Below are 20,714 nucleotides of genomic sequence, written 5' to 3'. Positions count from 1 at the left end.
AGTGGTTTTATCTCACTAAAAATATAATGGTAGTAACAAATTGTTGTTGGTTTTAAAATTTGCCACCCATGACTTATGTTGATTACAAAGGCAAAAATTATGCTTTATTGTAATGATAGACTTTTAGAAAATCACTATACACATGAAATGCTCTGTTGCATGCTCCAGAGCTCCATAAGGAACTGATCTCCCTTAGCCTCTTGTACAGTCCCACGAAGAACAGAGGCTACTATGCATGTGAAGGAGAAAATCACTAACAAAATATCAGTTGTTTCTGACAATCCTGCAGTAATCATTATTTTGTAGGCATTATTATTTTATTAGTTTCTGTTCAGCAGTGCAGAATAGTTCATACACTTTTTCTCTTCAAGAATATCTTATGCTGCTTTTGTTGTTTCTGTGCCCCAGATTCTGATATTGTAATGGTTGATCTTTAGTGTAACTGCAAAATATAGCTCAATTGCTGAAGATGAGCTTCACAAGGAAACTCATTTCTTTCCAGCAGTTCCTGAAAGTCAGAGAGTTTTTGTAGTTTTCTTTATTGCTTAACTACAGTAGATGGTTTGCAGTAAATGAAATTTATAGTTTCTCATTATATAGTAGTATCATTCTTTAATATTTGTTGTAACCCCTGTGTGGCCCACATTTTTGACTACTTTGAGCTCCTAGTGGCTTTGCTGTATTAGTCATATTAGGAATACATTCTGTTGGTTTCATCCGACACTAACTCTTTTAGTTTTATACCCATCTGTGTAAATTATTAATACAGATGTGTAAGAAATGGGGAGAAAGTAGTGCCAGTCTTGTAATAACATAAAAATGTAGTTCATTATCACATAGATTACATCAATATAATTATTGCCCTTCTGTATAGCCTTAACCTTTTCATTTGGCCTTGGTATCTGGAAAATTTTGTCTTCAGGCCAGTTTTTGTTGATATCTGCAAAAGGCTAGTGTGTGTCATGTGAGGTGACCTCTCTGGTTTCAGATGAGGCATAGGCTTGTGCCTGCTAATGTTGACACATCAGATGAATGTGTAACACTATTGAGTGTCTTTATGACTAAAAAAAACTGTGGTAAAATGATGCAGTATAAAGGTAGGGTTGATTGTTGTGTATGAGTGTGGAGTACCTCTCATGGTGTATGAAGAACTACTATAGTGAATGCAGTGTACCATTTCTCAATTCTTCTGCACCATATGCAACCTAAACTGCATCAAATGTAAAGACATTAGCCACTTGCCAGTTCTTGTATGATAGTGTACAATCTGTAGGCCAGTACTTGTCATGCAGTTTCGGAACTAGTGGAACCAGAAAATAATGGATCATCCATTTAACTCTTTTGATGAGTTTCTGCAACTGTGACCTTTTCCTCAAAATGAAAGAACCTCCCCAGGACTAGTGTTCTGAAAGCAGAATATTATGCCATAAACCAGTCTCTTTCAGATATAGATAGAGATCACCCCAGAGATGGAGTTTCCTGGTTCCGGCGGCCATGAGAAAAGGTTATTCACATGGGTAGTGAGTAGGTTTAAGAGATATGGTCATAGCTGCATGATAATAAAGTGTACTTTTCTATTATTATCTGGTTGCCACTAATTTTTCACATAACCCTCATGGATGGACTTGTTTTGTTGGCCAGTAATCCTTCTTAAACTTGGTTCAATGTTGGTTCATGTTACATAGCAGCAGTAGATTTTATTACCTCGAAGAACGTGCACAGTACATTTTTATAGGTGTAATAATGTTCACATTTGTCTTGTTTTGCTGGAAAAACTTATATGTGAATAAATTCTTTAAAAGGCACAGCATACAGATGAAATGATTACACTGTAATTTGGATGAAAAGCACCCTGACTTGCAGTGCAATAAAATCTATTTCAACATCTGGTTATGGAGAGAGCTGAAATAATTTTATTTACTGTCAAAAATATTTTGTGGGTAGATATGATATTCAGCTTCTGCTTAGTGTGAAATGCCAGCTCAACGTGTTAACTGCACTGATTCAAAGTCTCAAGTTTGTCCCTAGTCTTGAGACAGGATTTCATACTGAAGAAAAGAATAGGATTTAGGATTTGTATCTACAAAACATTTGTAATAGTAAATCAAGTTATTTCAATTCTCTGTGACCAGAACAGAAACTGTGTGTGTGTGTGTGTGTGTGTGTGTGTGTGTGTGTGTGTGTGTGTGTGTGTACATGAAAGATGTTTTATTTTATGTGAAAACATCCTTGGCATGGAAGAAGTTAGCAAAATCCAAGCCAATAGCTTAAATTACCCATTTGATTGTAGCCATTTGTTGAATAGTATGATTGCAACAATACAAGTATTTGTCATGTGACTTTACTTATATCCAATTTAAATGTTCAATCTAACTCTAAACACTATTCCCTCAATTTAAGCTACAATATCGGGTATCTCAATTGATGCTGTTTTCCAGAGACATTTAGATAGGTTGCAATCACAAGTATATTAGCATTAGCATTAGTAGAGGCATTTGATGCAAGAAAGCAAGCTTATGCAGCATCAGCCAAAAAAAAAAAAAAAACCCACTCCCTTCACCCCTCTGTTCGTTCAAAATACCTGTCCAGCTGAGCCTTAAACTTATTTAGGCTATCAACATATGTCTCTTTTAGTTATCATAAATCCATTGTATCTTGTTTTCAGCTGAAATTATGTAAATTTGTGAATGATCAATAAAATATTTACAATACAAAAGCTGTTATTTCATAATCAATATGTACAAATCAAAATACCTAAAAGAAACACAAAGGATGTTTCACATAAAACCATATACCATGCAAAGTGACGTCATTTGCATTTTACTTCAGTCTGAAATATTTAGTATGAATGATGTAATATGATTACACCCGCTGCTTACTCTACCGAATCAACATTAGTAACTGAGTTAACATCATTAGCATTATTTAGGAAGTGGTGCCATTTGCATCATTTCCACTTCGCATTTTTGTTACCATGTTACTTCGGTCTACTACGTCATTTTCGTTACCACGTTACTTCAGTCTACTACGTCATTTTCGTGACAAATCGGTTTTACTTCAGTCCAAAATTTAGTAGGTGCTTTCAAAGATGTTTTTACATCAAAAAAATGTACATTCTTTTGTGTATTTGCTGTCCAGATGTGTAGTGGGGCTGCTAAAATCAGGAGGCTCTAAGCAGCTGTTGACTTTGCCTTTTGGGAAAAATAGCCCTGATATTGATTCAGGGATTAGGAACCTGCTCCTATTTTAAACTTTTTGTGGTGGATGAGAGCTGTAACTGAAACAGATGCACTTTGTAAGTTAAATTTCAACTTTGCTTTCAAGCTGCATGTGATATAGTAATCCAGCATATCATCATCATCAGCCATTTTCAATCCACTGCAGGATGAAGGCCTCTCCAGCCACTTTCCAGTTCCTTCTGTTTTGAGCACTGGCCATCCATTTACTACCCACAAACTCATGAATTTCATCTATCCATCTCCGCCTTTGTCTTCCAGGTTTTCTTCTAGCTCCTCTTGGATACCATTCTGTTATTTTCTTAGTCCATCTGTCATCATGTCTTCGAGCTATGTGTCCTGCCCAGGCCCATTTTAGTTCTTTAGTTTTGATAAGAATGTCCTTTACTTGAGTTTGTTGCCTAATCCATGTGTTTCTCTTCTTATCTAACAGTCTGATTCCCAATATGATTCGTTCCATTCTTCGCTGTGTAGTTCTCAGCTTCTCTTCCATTCTTTTGGTGAGTGCCCAAGTTTCACTTCCATAAGTCATGGTGGGGAGTATACATTGGTTCATTATTTTACGTTTCAGACAAACTGGGATATTGCTCTTCAGTATGTGACTATATTTCCTGAATGCTATCCATCCAAAATTTATTCTTCTCTTGACTTCCAGCCATTTATCATTATTACAACTAATAACTTGTCCCAGATAAGTATATGACTCCACCTTTTCAATTACTGCTCCTTCAATCTTTATTTCCCTTTCTGTGGCATACTTGTTCATCATTACTTTTGTTTTAGCCATATTCATCTTTAGTCCAAAATCCTTACTAGCTGTGCATAACTGATTAAGATTTTCCTCTAATTCGTTGGGATCGTGGCTAATGACCACAATGTCATCTGCAAATCGTAAATGGTTTAGGTACTCTCCGTTCACATTGACTCCTTTCTGCGACCAGTCTAATCTTCTGAAAGCTTCCTCAAGGGCAGCAGTAAACAGCTTCGGAGATATTGTGTCTCCTTGTCGAACTCCTTTCTCAATTTTAAATTTCCTACTGTCTTTATCTAGTCTAATAAAGGAGGTAGCACTCTCATATATTTTCTTCAAAATCATAATATATGGGGTATCAATGCCTTGTCTTTCCAGTGCCCGAAACATTGCCTTATGCTGTATGGAGTCAAATGCCTTTTCATAATCCACAAATGCCAGGCATAATGGTGTTTTATATTCATTTGCTTTCTCCATTAGCTGTGATATTACATGGAGGTGATCCATAGTTGAGAATCCTGTCCTAAAGCCATCTTGCTCTTTCGGTTGATTCTCATCAAGTATTCTGTCTAATCTGTTAGTAATGACCCTTGTGAACAACTTGTAGATGTGGGATAGCAAGCTAATTGGTCTATAATTTCCAATTTCTGATTTATCTCCTTTCTTATGCAGCAAAACTATGATTGCATTATTCCACTGCTTAGGTGTCACACCTTTTCTAATGCACTTTGTGAAGAGCCTTGCCAGTTTTTGTGTTATGTCTCTTCCTCCCAATTTTAACAACTCTACAGTAACTTCATCTTCCCCCGGGGCTTTCTGATTCTTCATTTTCTTCAATGCATGTTCTACCTCATCAGGAAGAATATTGGGTATGTCGTATGTGTTGCTACTTTGCAATCCATCTTCCCCACTGCTGGCATCATTCCCCTGCTCCTTGTATAATTCTCTATAGTAGTCTTCTGCTATTTGAATTATGCCTTCTCTGCTGTTTATAAGTACACCCTCGCTATTCTTCAGTTTCAGTATCATTTGTCTTTCTGTATTACTGCTCATGGCTGCTGATTTAATTCCTTTGTTTTCCCTTAATGCTTGTTCTACTTTTCTTGCGTTAAATCTTCTTATGTCCTCTCTGAGTCTCTTTCTAATGGCTTTGCATAACTCAGTATACTCAATTTTCTCCCTGTCAGTGTTTTTCTTGCTTTTCATTTGTCGTCTTTGGTTCATCATGACAAGTGTTTCTTGACTAATTTTTTCTTCTTTGGATTTCTTTTTCCCTATAGGTTTCTTGGGCTTTATCACTTTCAAAAAGTTGTAATATTCCTCGTCGATATCTTGGTCCTCAGCAGTCTGCAGAAGCTCATACTTGTTCTTAAGTTCCAGTACATACTGCTTTTTCTCCTCTTCTGTTATCTCAAAGACCTTTGTATTATTTACTCGGGTCAGTTTTTTCCTTTCCTTTCCTACATCTATATCAAGTGTACATCTTACCATTCTGTGATCACTTCCAACATTTACCTTATTCAGGACAGTAACATCATTCACAATATATCTTCTGTTAGTGAGGATGAAGTCGATTTCATTAGTAGTTAATCCATTTGGACTCTTCCATGTCCACTTTCTGTTCACCCTTTTCTTGAAAAAAGTGTTCATTACTGACAATCCTTGAGATTCTGCAAATTCCACAAGTCTTTCACCTCTTTCATTTCTTTCACCAATTCCAAAATTTCCTATTGTTCTTTCTGCGCTGTTTTGTCTTTTTCCAACCTTAGCATTGAAGTCTCCCATAATAATAGTGTAGTGGGTTTTCTGCTCATCTAGAAGACTCTCCATTTCTGTATACATTTCTTCAACCTCTTCATCATCATGGCTCGATGTTGGTGCATAAATCATTATAATCTTTAGCTTGTATCTCTTAGAAATCTTGAGTATTAGTCTCTGAGTATCCAGCATATATGTAGTATATATATAGATATATATATATATATATATCTATATATATATATAGATAGATATATCTGACAATTAAAATAAATATGATATTTAAAATAAATATATATCTATATATATATAGATATATATATATCTATATATATATCTATATATATAGATATATATATATATCTATATATCTATATATCTATATATATATATTCATTGTAATAAATTTCAAAGCTGTTTACTTCATTTTATAGTAACTATACATATATGATTTTTTTTATTTCTGTTACTTTTAATTTAAGGATTTTATTGATATTGGTTTCTTGGATGTAATTGTTTGAATTCTCTATTTCACAGTTATTTACATTTAGACATTAATTTTTTTAAAGGTATACAAACAGAAGACCAGTAAGGATTCTTAAATATGAGCATTAGCATTGGTGACATCTGCGAGAACACCAAAATGGGAAGGGAATTTTCCCTTCTTGGAAATTATGAAACAGCATTAGTATATTATCAAGGTGTGGTTCAACAGATTCATCGGTTATTACAGACAATCAATGATCCTATTAGGAAGGAAAGATGGCAGCAGGTAATGTTCGTTTATGAAGTACCGTGTATTCCAGTATATGTAAATCTTTGAAGCACTAAAATATTATCTGAAATTTTAAGGTCTACATATACACTAAGCATAAAATCCTAAGCTTAAAGATATGTGCTTGGAGTTAGGAGAAATGATCTTTTTGTCTTACTAACATTTATATTTAAAATTTATTACACATTTTTACATAAGTATGCATTGTTGTTCACTTTTAAAAATCCAAGAATTGTTCATTTTCACCAGATGGAAACAGTTCATGGAATCCATTGAAAGGTTATGTCTTTGGGTTCGGTTTTAGAGTTCTTGAAAAGTAACTTTTGAGAAAATGCACTCCTATATTGAAACATTGTTTACATAGAAAAAAAACAGGCATCGTGGAACAACTTGATAAAAAATGTCACATCATCACCCATGCCTAAGTATATACAGTACTTACTCACACAAGTAGTACTGTAAAAACCTTGGGAGGTGCAATATGGCCACAGAAGCCGATGCGCCAACAACTACCAAATCAAAAAAAAAAAAAAAAAAAAAAACTCACACAAGTGAGTATTGTATATGCTTCCTACTTCATTTTCAGTTTATTATGCACTATAATTAAATGGCACAAAGTAAGACAGTGGTTCTTAATGCAGGTTTTATTATAATATACCATTATGTAGGATGAAAAGATGACTGTGAAAAGGGGGATGGTTGTACTTATATGGTATATTAGTAACATAATAAGAGGAGTTTACCTGAATATAGTGCTTAGAACACTTCCGTATGATACCCTCCAGAAATTAAAACGGAAAAAACGAAAAAATCGACAACTTACCGGTACATTAGAGTAAAATATAAATAATTAAATAAACAATTTAACACAATTCAAATCAATATAAAACAATTAAAAATCAAATTAACGCAATTAAAAGAATCTAACGAAAATATTCAAAACGATTTTCCTTCCTTAAGCTGACAATGCTTTTCGACCGTATGTCGTGATCACAGGAATGAAAATTACCGAATCAGGTTAAACCTGGTACTTAAATAGGGATTATTTGTCTTCACGCATGCGCGTAAAGGTCCACGCATCGGAGATCAAATATGGCCGCCGAACATTAACAGAATTCTGGTATAATGTTCGGCGGCCATATTTGATCTCCGATGCGTGGACCTTTACGCGCATGCGCAAAGACAAATAATCTCTATTTAAGTACCAGGTTTAACCCGATTCGGTAATTTTCGTTCCTGTGATCACGACATACGGTCGAAAAGCGTTGTCAGCTTAAGGAAGGAAAATCGTTTTGAATATTTTCGTTAGATTCTTTTAATTGCGTTAATTTGATTTTTAATTGTTTTATATTGATTTGAATTGTGTTAAATTGATTATTTAATTATTTATATTTTACTCTAATGTACCGGTAAGTTGTCGGTTTTTTTCGTTTTAATTTCTGGAGGGTATCATACGGAAGTGTTCTACGCACTATATTCAGGTAAACTCCTCTTATTATTTTACTAATATTATTATCAACGTAGAACATATTGAGTAGTACAGCTCTGATTCATACTATCTAATTATATGGTATATATATATATATATATATATGATTAAGCATGAATTTTTAAGACAAAAATAAATTGACTTATTTTTTCCTTGACAAGGCAACAAATCAAAAGTTGATTTATATGCCAGCATATAATCTTTTTGTCATTACTAATATTTATATTTAAAATTTACAATAGCTGTTTTCAACACCTTTCATTCCACAAATCCCTGGGAGTCTGTAAAGGAGGTCGTAAAAGTTTTGCAGATGTACCATAATTTTTTCTATTGTTGACTTTTTTGTTCATTGTTAGTTTTTATTACTGTTTTATTTTAATTTAATTTTCTACATGTAAGTAGTGCAGGTTAAGTGGGATCCTTAAATATGAGGATAAGACATAGACAATTAAATTGGATGAGATAAAGAGACTTCACCAGTAGAAACCACTAAAATATCATGAATATATAAAACAGAGGTGTCAAACTCAGAAGTGCTCATGAGCTGCCCAAAGAGTTCTTAGGGAGTTAGTGGGCCACCTAAATGGTTCTGATGGAACTAGCATGCACATAACACACCAGTGACATTACTGAGAGAAATATACAGTAAAAGCCCAGTTATCCAGCATCTGTGGGGATTGAGTGGTGTCAATTGCATGAGCATTACTCTTACATGTGTTTACGCTATACGCTGAAATGCTGCAAAGTTAAACTTCTTTGCTATATCAAAGTATATACTATATTTTATTTCCTTTAGCTTAATTTTAAAATAATACATCTTTTTACACTTATTAACGAAAACTTATCACTGATTTTGCTTTTATATCATAAATAGTTGAAGAGCCAGGATCGTACTTCTTCATAAGTACTTATGATTTTCACCTTTTTCTAGTGATTTACAAATATCCATTGTTTTAAGGTTAACGCAGCACTCTTTATTTTTCACCAAATTTCTGATCTTTTTTTTGAATACCATAACGGATGGATGGATTATGGATATGACAACATAAATGCATTTTTTTTTTTCAACTAACTGATGCTTAATGGTGGGGACTGGAAAGACAAACTTTAGTTCCTCTGATTGTCACTTTCTGTGTAGTATAAACAATAAATACAGTATTTTCCAACTTTTTAAAAGAAATTTAAATTAACTTCTTAATTAATTTATCTTATTAAACATTATTTTTATTTAATGCATTTTTGTAATTTTTATTCACAGTCTCCTGTAGTACTGGATAGGTAGGGTGCAGCTGTCTTTATTTTTAATATATTATTTTTCAAATATGCTGGTTACCTGAGTTTTTATGTGGAGGGGTAGATGTCAGAAGCTGGCCTTTTACTGTATTAAATATTTTCATGTATTTCTCATTTTGCAAAAACATGAAATCTCATGGCCATCAACATTACAAAGATTTATATAAGTTATGAATTTTTCTTGGTAGTGTATCTCTTTAAAGTGACACCATTTGCCATTATTATTGTATACAGGGTGGGTTCCCCCCTCATCATACTATTTTATTCATCTGAAGAAAATGAAATATTGTTTATAAGCAGAAATTAATGCTTGAAGTGTATTCAGCAGTGTGGGGAAGTTCATGCTGCAGTGGTTAGAAAATGAAATATTGTTTATAAGCAGAAATTAATGCTTGAAGTGTATTCAGCAGTGTGGGGAAGTTCATGCTGCAGCATGTTCATTGGGTGCTCCAATGTTTTCTGGCTCAGAAAATTTTCTTCTTCAATCACTGTTTTCAGTGCAGTAATTGTTCATGGATTCTTTTGAGACACTGTCTTTGAGATAACCACAGATATAAAAATCACATGGTTTAAAATCAGATGACATTGGTGGTCTCACCAGTCCATATACACCCCAGGTTAGTGGTTAGAAACTACCCTGTTGTTAAAAATTTCATCCAGGAACTTCAGAACAATTCCTGCAGTATGGGATATTGTCAACTAAATCTCCAAACCTTTCTCTATAGAGTAATGAAGTTATTGTATAAAAAATTTGAAGCTTGTGAAACTGTTCAAAAAAAAAAAAAAGAATAGTATGATGAATAAAATACTGCCATGTAGGTTTCCTACTGTTAATCTCCAAATGTTGACAACATTTAAGCGACTGCAGATCTGCCAACCCGCACTGGACCAACGTGACAGATTATGGTCCATTTTCCTCAACATGAATTGTTGAGTAGGCTTCCATTCTGCAGTGGGTTGATAATGGCTGCACTTTTAAGGGACTGCAACAAATGTCTGAGGACCTCATGCAACTTTCCAGTTTGACATAGTAATAGTATTCACCATATAGTGCAAGAAAGCCACAGACTTTTGGTGATTGGCAAAAAAAACACAAACAAGTAAATAAGGAAATAAAAATTATGTGCTTCCCTCCTCATGCAGTTAACTATCCAATTGACCTTTGAATTTATTCAAACTGTCAGCATCAACTACCTGCGAGGGCAACTTGTTCCAGCAATCAATGACGCTCTGGCTAAAAGAAAACCTCCTACAATCTAATCTAAACTTCAATCTCTGTAATTTGAATTTGACCCCTAGTTCTGGAATTCTTTATAACAGTGAGAATTCCACCTTCATTTGCATGATTTTGCAGTATTCCAAATGTGGCCTAGTTTCCAAGCATTGCAATTTGCAGAACTGAAGTCTTTCTTGGCAAGAGTACCCTTTTGAATCCCTGACCACTTTTGTTGCTCTTCTCTACCCATTCCAGTGGATCCACATCTTTTCTGAAATGGGGCTTCAGACCTGTATGCAGCCTAACCATTGCATTATATAATAGGATAATTACCTCCTTGTCACTGCTAGCAAAATTCTTGTATATCATTGACATAACTCATTAGCTGACTTAACAGCCTATCCTAACTGCTCAGAGAACTTCATATAGTTTCACTTAACTTCAAAACAAATGGTTGCATTTTGTAAAAATTGGAAGTTGACAATAATTGCATGCTATACATAATCACTTTGAAGCAGTTTGTCTATTCATAAGTTTGTCCATTCATAAGACCTTGAAACAAATTGTTTCAAGGTCTTATGAATGGCTTTGTTAGTAGCTCTTTCTGATATATATATTGTTGTTGTTGTTAAACTGGCTTAATGTATGTGTTTGTTTCAGCAAGACTGTCCATTTGATTACATGGTGTTAATAGTCTCAGTCAGACTCAATGTCATCATGATATTCTGACTCCTACTTCCAGTTAAGAAACTGTTGGTGCCTCTTGACCTGTTCAGGCCTGCTCTGGATTGACTGCACATTTTCCAAGCATGTGTGTACTCTATTGGTTTGCTCCTAAGAACCAAGGTGTTCATTCTGCTGTTGGCACAAGTGATGAATCTATCTGTTGCTGAAATTGCTTCACCACACAGGTTTCGATGAAAGTTGCTTCCCATGTTTACTTCTTAAGTGACTTGTTGGATTCTTTTAAAAGAATATCCAGAGTGCTGCTCACATTCTACTTCCAGTGAAAGTGGATTTTATTTCCATGTTTATTGTTTGAGCACTGAATTTTTACTTGACATGACTTCTTTTTTTTCTTTTGGTTCGCTGCATTAATGCTGGTATTATTGATTATGAGGTGATTTCAGGACGGTCTTGTCCTTACGTGCATTTTTACAGCTAGCAGGATTTAAGCTATTTAAATAATGCAGTGGTCTTAATGCTTACAGCAAAGTAAACTTTGCCTTTGCACTACTTTGAAAGATTTTGCCTTGCCAAAAAGGTTAATTGACTACAGGTAGCCCTTGTTTTGCACTGGTCCGATTTGTGCCAATTTGCAATAGCGCTGATCACTAACCACAACGCCATTTTTTATTTATTTATTTTTGCAATTTTTTTACAAATTGAAAGTTTCAAATCTTCAGACAAAATTTATCGGCATCATACTGTGCTATGTATCGTGCACTGTTCACGTGATTTAGGACAATCTGAGTCAATCAGCAATTAGCACATTTGTATCAGAGATGAGAAAGATTCCAGCCCTCAAAGTAACCACTCGTGGATGCGGGTAGTAAAGGTCCATGTGGTGAAGCATTCAGTTGGTTGTTGTTTATGCTATTTATGCGTGTTGGAAATTTATTACCCTAACATTTTTTTATTAATTGTGCTATTAATAAATTAAATAATAGTGATAGCCATGTGCAGTTTTTTCCAATCGTGTTATAAAGTTTTTAATTTAATAGAATAAAGACATGCCATGTCTGGTAAAAGTAGTTAATTGAATCCTAGTGCAATATTCGGAGGATAGAATCTGATGAAAGCTGCCCTAATGTGTGTAGGGCTATGAATATGCCTCCATCAACTATTACTACAACTATGAAGAATGCTAATAAAATAAAACAATCGATGCAAAGTGGTAGGTAAAATTTTTGGTGCCCGGAACCTAACCCTGTGATTTTCGATTGACTCCATAATATAAAGGGTTCCATTTGTGCCTGTCCCTCCAGGAACCTAATCCCGACGTAAATCGAGGGCTACCTGTATTTGTTAAGATGAGATTGTATGCTAGACTGTTTCAGTACTAAACTGATCCCTGATCAGATAGCAGGCATCTCTAGTGATAATATTCAGACAGAACAGTTGTAAAGGTGCCTGGTGTGAGCTTGCCATATGGTATACGAAGCTTGAACTTCAAATTCATAATATAACTAATGTTATAATTTCGTATACTTTGTAGACATCATGGCAACTCTCATCAAACAACTTTACTTTTCTCAGAGTAAAACAACTGCTACATCTGTGTTGGAAGAAGCTAAATTTCAAATTGCCAAGCTTTTAATATACATAACAACATCAGTGTAAACTTTCTTAAACACATGTAAATAAACTATTATGTTAATAAATATATTAATAGTAATACAATATCTTAGTAATTATTAATGTATATTATTGCTGTACTTAGATTCAACAACAAGTAGCACAGGAGTATGAATTTGTGAAAGATATTCAAAATGTTTTAAATGGCTTTAAATCAGACAATCACAATGAACGGCCAATTACCAGTCGCTTTTATGAAGATCTAATTTCTGATCCTGATGTCTGGTCTCCAGCTTCACCTAGAGATCCAGATGTGTGGCCTCCCCCAACTCCAGTGGAACATAAGTGAGCTTGTTATTAGTTCAGATTTCTTTTTAATAATTCACTGTTAATCATATGAATTAGCATGGCTTGTTTTCTCAAAACTTATCTCCTGATTACGTGGTTTAATTGCCATAATATTCCAAAACTAAAAACTAATGCTATAAACTTGTCTTCACTGATTCACAATTATTATTATATTTTTTAAATGAATAGAGTAAGCATAAATCGAAAGGATATTGAAGTGGCGGAAAAAAATGTGTATTTACAAAGGTTACTGATAAAGTAATGGCAATGTAGCTGCCACATAGTCAAGTATTTGATGGTTAAATTAACTCAGAATATGCTTCCATCTCCTGAACTGTGCTATCTAAAACACACAAGTGGAATCTGATTCCATCAGCAGCCTGATTTTGTTGAAGAGGGAATGAGTTTAGTATATCTTGCATTATCTGAAAGTGCCAACATCTTGAGTGGCTGCTTCATCTTGTAGAAGGAGTTGCCTAGATTTTGAGAGCTGTGCTTTAATTCATTTATTTTTCTTAACTTTATGCTGGGCAAGTGAAATAGGCATTTTTTCTTAGCAATTTCAGTCATATTGCATGGAGAGCTGATGATGTCATTAACAAAACTTTATCTAGCACAGTGGTTTTCAACCGGGGTACCATGGCACACACTAGGGTGCCATATCTTTTGGGTTTAAGTTAGTTAAAAACTTTTTTAAAAAAATTTATTTCATTATAAAATGTGTACAGTATCCATTGTACCATATCGTTTTAATTTTGTAGTGATCTGTAATTGATATTTATTTAGTACCTCTATATAAAGAATAAAATGATTATATAAATATATATAATTTGTATTATTAATTGTAATTTTGTTTGTTTCTAATTATATTATTGTAGTAACTATCATATAACATATATTTAAAAAAATAAATAAATAAATTTAAAAAAAAAAAAAAAATATATATATATATATATATATATATATATATATGGTAGTAGTTGAATGTACCTCGAAGGTGAGGTATAAGTAGGTCGGTATAGTGTAGACCCATTGTAGCCTGTGATACGCCATAACTCATCAAAACATGAAGACCCATGCACGCACCAACGGAAACTGGAAAAAATAATATATACACATGTAACATATAAAAATTATTAACATGTTAATTATAGCCCCTTGATAAAGCCCCTTATGTTGAAAGGGTTAGCCCTTGATAAAGTCCCTTTCACTGTATCTACTTACCTATAATTAATGTGTTAATATTTTTTATATGTTGCATGTGTATATTATTTTTTCCAGTTTTCGTTGGCACGTGCATGGGTCTTCATGTTTTGATGGGTTATGGCGTATCACAGGCTACAATGGGTCTACGCTATACCGACCTACTTATACCTCACCTTCGAGGTACATTCAACTACTACCATATATATTATTATATATTTACAGACAGATTTAATGTTTAATCTCATACAGATGACATTAATCGGTTCTGATATAATTTATTATTTATATCTAACATTAAATACACTATTGCATTTTCGTATCAGTGTGTATATATATATATATATATATATATATATAGTAGTAATATACAACTGTATATTACTATAAATTCATATATATACAACTGTATATATATATAAATTTAAAAAATAATTGCACTTATTTAAATTTAGTTTTCACACTTTACATTTAAAATGTAATTTTTATCTGTCATCTGTGCTGTTTAGGAGGGGGAGAGAAACTTATAAAACAGACTAGTTTGTTTATGGTGGGATTATGCATGTTATAATTTAATATATTCCAATGATTTTTTTTTTATATAACTCAGTTTAGTTTGTGTGAATGTATTCAGCTTTATTTAGATGATTAATTTTGCTGAAGAAAGCATGAAATAATTTTTGTTTCAGACCTGGTCCTCCAATTCGACCAATACGGGCAACTAAGAGGAGTGAAGCTTCTAAACCATCTGGTAGCAGTGGTGTCACTCGAGGAGGTCCAGCAAGTAGCAGAGTAGGAGGTGAAAAGAGTAAAAGAGCTGTTAATGAAAATAAAGCAAGTAAGCGTGATGAAAAAGGAAAGAAAGAAAGCAAAAAGGAGGAAGGTGGAAAAGACAAAGAAGATAAGGTAAACATTTCTCAGTAACATTTAATATAATTTCTCTGATAATATTTAGAAAACCTCTGGCAGAATCTATTATTATAAATTATTATAAACCAGAAGCCTGCAATTGAGAAATGCAAGCAAAACAGAATTCCTAAAGTAGTTAACAGCTGATGGCTGCATTTCTTGATTGTGAACTTCTAGTTTCCAGATTTGGACAGTAGCCTAAAGAATATTCCACAAATAAGATTTCAAGTTAATCATATAGAGAAATTGGGAAAACAGTAAGGCACCGTTGGAGCAGGCTACTGCCTCGTTCTCTGTGTACTGGGCTTGAATATTCTCAGGCATCTTTCACATCACTCTTCCAATTTATGTAGATGATATAAAGCTCTCTGGTAAGACATAATATGATGACTTCTTTAGAACTTCAAAGTACCTTTAAGTATATAGAACTTAAAGATTTCTAAACATGGTGTAAGATTAAATTCTCTCAAATGTCCTATTATTTCTTTTTAATTATAATCATCATCCTTTTAATTAATTTTACTAAGAGAGAGGAACCATCAAGCACGGGGTCCGGAAAATTTACCGCCAGCAATTTACTGCCGCGTCAGTTTATCGCATAAACAATTTACCGCCGCATCAGTTTATCGCATTTTACCGTCTAGAAGCAATGAGATGTGTTTGGCCAAATCATAAAAATTTATTTTTTATTTAAGTTTCTGCCTTAAGCTATGATTAGCATATTTTTGGAATTCTATGAACTGTGAGGGAATAGTACGGAAATAAAAAAAAACAAAAAAAAACACATGTATGGAAATATGTAATTTAATAGGTAGATTATGTATTTTAATAGTTACATATATCACAAAAATAGTAAAAAATCTATTATTTGAACAATATAACAATTGGTTAATTTTAAACTAAACTAATTATAACATTAGGTATGACACAGTACACTGCAAAAATTCAAAATGAATGTTTATGCAATCTTCAGAATCAGTCACGTTGGGATAATTAATTACTAAGAAACTGTAATATTTACAACACAGTATGTAAATTATTAATAAGAAATATGCGCTATACCTCTTAGATAATCAACAATATCACCCTGTTCGTCGTATGCACTAACAAGCCTTTTAATTCGTTCATCACAATCGCGATACTTCTTTTTTGTTGTTGCCCAGATCACTTCCACTTAAATATTATTCAATGCGCATTTCGTTAATACTTTGTTCTTTTTTAATGCAATCGATAAATTTTCAAATGTTGGGATGATAAGCAACGATTTGTTCATCAAATCCTCTGCCGCTCTTCAACAGAATTATTCATTCTTGGTAATCCTTCAAGAAAAAGCTGGTGTACGTTTCATGGGAATACTTTGGCGGTCGACGAAGATGTCGTCTGGTTGGGCGTCCAATCCATGTATCCTCAAAATAATTAACAACTTCTTGCGATTCTGGAGGAAAAACACCATTTTCACACAAATGTTCAAAACGACCATCACAGTTGGAGTGAGCACAAATGCAATTGCTGCCAAAATTAGCATCAGTTTCATAACGTTGTTTCAATCCATTATTCTGAATGGAACGAAAAATACATTGTGAAAAGTGGAAAAAACAACCCCATTGTGAAGCGTCAGGGAAAAACTCTTCTGCAATCATTCATCATCGCCATCTCAAAATCTATAATTATTGATTGCGGGGACATAGCCGGTTCCAATACTTTCAGCTGCTGTAGTAGAGATACATACATTTCCTCAGACTTGTTAGGCAATAATGCCTAAACTAATGGAAGCGATATTTTGTCCTTGAATCCATGTATCATATACAGCTGATAAAAAAGTAAGGGAACAGTTTTCAAAGTCCCATCGGCATACCAGTGTTCGCTTCACGCTAACAACTGCGAATTTCTTTTCGTACTGAAAATTAACTTACGATTGTCCTCGGGTCCAGAATCAAATTGTAGGAACAATTCTCTGTTGCATGATGTTTTATATTCTTCTGTAAAAACTGTCTCTATGATACGTTGGAAGAACTGGGCCATCAAAATTTCGATTTCTTATATTTCGGATCGTTCATTTCATTGTATCTACACTTGGAAGCTCAGGGGCTGCTGCTTGGCTACAGATTCTCGAAACATTTGAAAAAATACTACGAGGTGTATTATTTGTTGTTTCTGCATAAGTTCGAATGGTATCAAGAAGTTGTGCTGCCTCAACTCCTGCTGCGTCTCCACAATGATTGTGCTCCTTCCATGTTTTAATGATGGTGTTATTTACCGTAGTAACTTGAGCGGCACATTTTATTTTTTCAGTAATTTTGACACTTCGAATGCATTTTTGTTTCATTTTGCCCGTCTTTATAAAACAAATGTCCACTAAAGCTCAATTTCGGTTTTCCTTTTTCTGATTTCAAAAATTCCCCCGAAATGATGCGTTCACAAACTCAAAAGGATGAAAAATCAACTCAAAATAAGAAAATGTTGTGATTGTAAGAGATTATAAATATATAAGTACCTCCCTAATCGGCATGCCCTACCCCCACTCCCCTAAAACATGCTACTTAAGTTAAAGAAATTAAGTAGGTACCTACCTAATTCCAATTTTAGAAAATAACAGGCAATTAAATTAAAGCACCTGCAATGGTATGTATTTCTAGGAAATGTATACCTAGCATATAACTTCCATTTTTAACTGCACTTAATTCTTAAATAACACCTATAGAAAAGCCTTATTTTCAATTTAAAATGACCAATAAATTTATATAAATTATATGTATTGCCTAGCAATAAAATATGCTAGCGATCATTTGTAGGCTATAAATTGTTTATAAACTTGAAAGTTTATCGCCCGCAATTCATCGCTAGCAATTAATCGCTAGCAGTTCACTGCCGCGTCAGTTTTTTGCATAAACTATTTATAGCCTTCAAATATCACCAGGCAATACATATAATTTATATAAATTTATTTTTAACTTAAGTAGCATGTTTTAGGGGAGTGGGGGTAGGGCATGCCGATTAGGGAGGTACTTATATATTTATAATCTCTTACAATCACAACATTTTCTTATTTTTAGTTTATTTTTCATCCTTTTGAGTTTGTGAACGCATCATGTCGGTGGAATTTTTGAAATCAGAAAAAGGAAAACCGAAATTGTGCTTTAGTGGACATTTGTTTTATAAAGACAGGCAAAATGAAACAAAAATTCATTGGAAGTGTCAAAATTACCGAAAAACCAAATGTGCCGCTCGAGTTACTACGGTAGATAACACCATTGTTAAAACATGGAAGGAGCACAATCATTGTGGAGACGCAGCAGGAGTTGAGACAACAAATAATACGCCTCATAGTATTATTTCAAATGTTTCGAGAATCTGTAGCCAAGCAGCAGCCTCTAAGCTTCCAAGTGTAGATACAGTGAAACGAATGATCTGAAATACAGTCAGTCCTCTGAAATACAGTCAGTCCTCGTATAGCACGATAGTTGTGTTCCTAGAAACCCTCGTGCAATGCAAAATCGTGCAATATAAACAACAGGCCCTATGGGGAAAAATAGGTGCCGACAACCCAAGATTTGAACACACATTGGTAACCAAAACATTACCAAACACAATAAATAAAATACGCAATAAAAATATTATAATGTTTATAATATTTTTTATTATTATATTATATTTTATTATAATATAATAAAAAATACGTATTTTTTACGAATAAAATATTTACGTATTTTATTACGACTATTACGTAATAAAATATTGCTAATGCTTTTGCTTCTATCATAAGCAATCTTGTTTTTTGTTTGATTTTCTATCCAAACAGATGACAGCCGTTCCATCTCTTCCGATTCTTTGTGTCTTAATCTAATGGATTTTAATTACACTTTGAGTTGTTCCTGCTATGAAAGTTGTTTTTATTTTCTCCGCATTCTTTGTAATTCTCGGCATTGCCTCATTTAGGTCTGTAGCACGTGCAATATCACACGGTCTTTCATTTCGCTCAAAGCGTTTCACAATTTCATATTTTTTCTCTTTCGACAGAGGCGGACTGGCCATAAGCCTTACCGGGGAAACCCCGGTGGGCCAGTGGCCGGTGTGATTTTGGCCATAAACCATAGTATGAGGTCACTATAAATTTCCCGGGTAAGAAATTTTGATCCAGTCCGCCTCTGTTTATTGATATTGCTTTTCTTTTTCTCTCTGAATCTGCAGTGTCTTCACCAGGACGCTTCCTTTTCACACCTTTTAAGTATTTTACTCATTTTTAGGGAATAAAGCACAGTTACAAAACGAGGAGGCAAGCTTGATACACATAAACAAAGCTGAGCGCTTGTAGCAACTGAATAAACAACACCGTAAAGGCCTCTGAGATACACTTAACACCTCACATTTTACTAAAGCACATTTCTAGGGGTTACTACCATAAAACCATAAAAACAATTTCCAGTTGCGTTTCTGCTAATGGAGTCTGTTATAAACTGGTAGTAAACTCTATCTAATTGCATTTGCGATTATACCGATAGCTGGAATTGTGTTGGTTTTTACGTTATTATGGTGAAATGTGTTTCCCCTTCACTGATATAAAACACATAAATACATTTTCAGAATCTTCTTCATTCCTATCGTGTTGCATTCAGTTGGGGTGATTCCGCGTTTGACTGCCATTTCTTGTAAACACAAAGGCGAATCGTGCATAAGCGAATTCGGTTCGTGTTATATAAGATATCGTTTCCCTATTTATAAATTGTATATGATCGAATTCGTGTAGTGTAAACACGTGTTATACGAGGACTGACTGTATGAGAAATCGAAATTTTGATGGCCCAGTTCTTCCAACTTATCGTAGAGACATAGTTTTTACAGAAGAATATAAAACATCATGCAATGGAGAATTGTTTCTACAATTTGATTCTGGATCCGAGGACAATCGTAAGTTAATTTTCAGTACGAAAAGAAATTCGCAGTTGTTAGCGCGAAGTGAACACTGGTATGCTGATGGGACTTTGAAAACTGTTCCCTTACTTTTTTATCAGCTGTATACGATACATGGATTCAAGGACAAAATATCGCTTCCATTAGTTTATACATTATTGCCTAACAAGTCCGAGGAAACGTATGTATCTCTACTACAGCAGCTGAAAGTATTGGAACTGGCTATGTCCCTGCAATCAATAACTATAGTTTTGAGACGGCGATGATTGAATGCTTGCAGAAGAGTTTTCCTGACGCTTCGCAACGGGGTTGTTTTTTTCCACTTTTCACAATGTATTTTTCGTTCTATTCAGAATAATGGATTGAAACGTTATGAAACTAATGCTAATTTTTCTTTAAATATGTGAATTTTGGCAGCAATTGCATTTGTGCCCACTCCAATTGTGAAGGTCGTTTTTGAACATTTGTGTGAAAATGGTGTATTTCCTCCAGAATCGCAAGAAGTTGTTGATTATTTTGAGAATACATGG

General features: G+C 34.0%; 1 protein-coding gene across 1 annotated transcript in view; it reads left to right on the top strand.

Moving 5' to 3' along the window:
* LOC150083658 (katanin p60 ATPase-containing subunit A-like 1) overlaps positions 1 to 20,714 on the top strand; it is a 115,550-nt gene that overhangs the window by 22,133 nt on the left and 72,703 nt on the right. Inside the window, exons 2-4 of the mRNA XM_090377426.1 lie at positions 6,315 to 6,517; positions 12,962 to 13,161; positions 15,057 to 15,273. Of these exons, the coding sequence (XP_090233552.1) occupies positions 6,350 to 6,517; positions 12,962 to 13,161; positions 15,057 to 15,273 (585 nt within the window). The 5' untranslated portion in view covers positions 6,315 to 6,349. The remainder of the gene's footprint in view (positions 1 to 6,314; positions 6,518 to 12,961; positions 13,162 to 15,056; positions 15,274 to 20,714) is intronic.

The sequence above is a fragment of the Mastigoproctus giganteus genome, chromosome 7 (assembly GCF_048544385.1).
Source record: "Mastigoproctus giganteus isolate SK-2022 chromosome 7, ASM4854438v1, whole genome shotgun sequence".
Lineage (NCBI taxonomy): Eukaryota > Metazoa > Arthropoda > Arachnida > Uropygi > Thelyphonidae > Mastigoproctus > Mastigoproctus giganteus.
The sequence above is the reverse complement of the archived record's forward strand: the minus strand, read 5'-3'. Positions and strand labels throughout refer to the sequence as shown.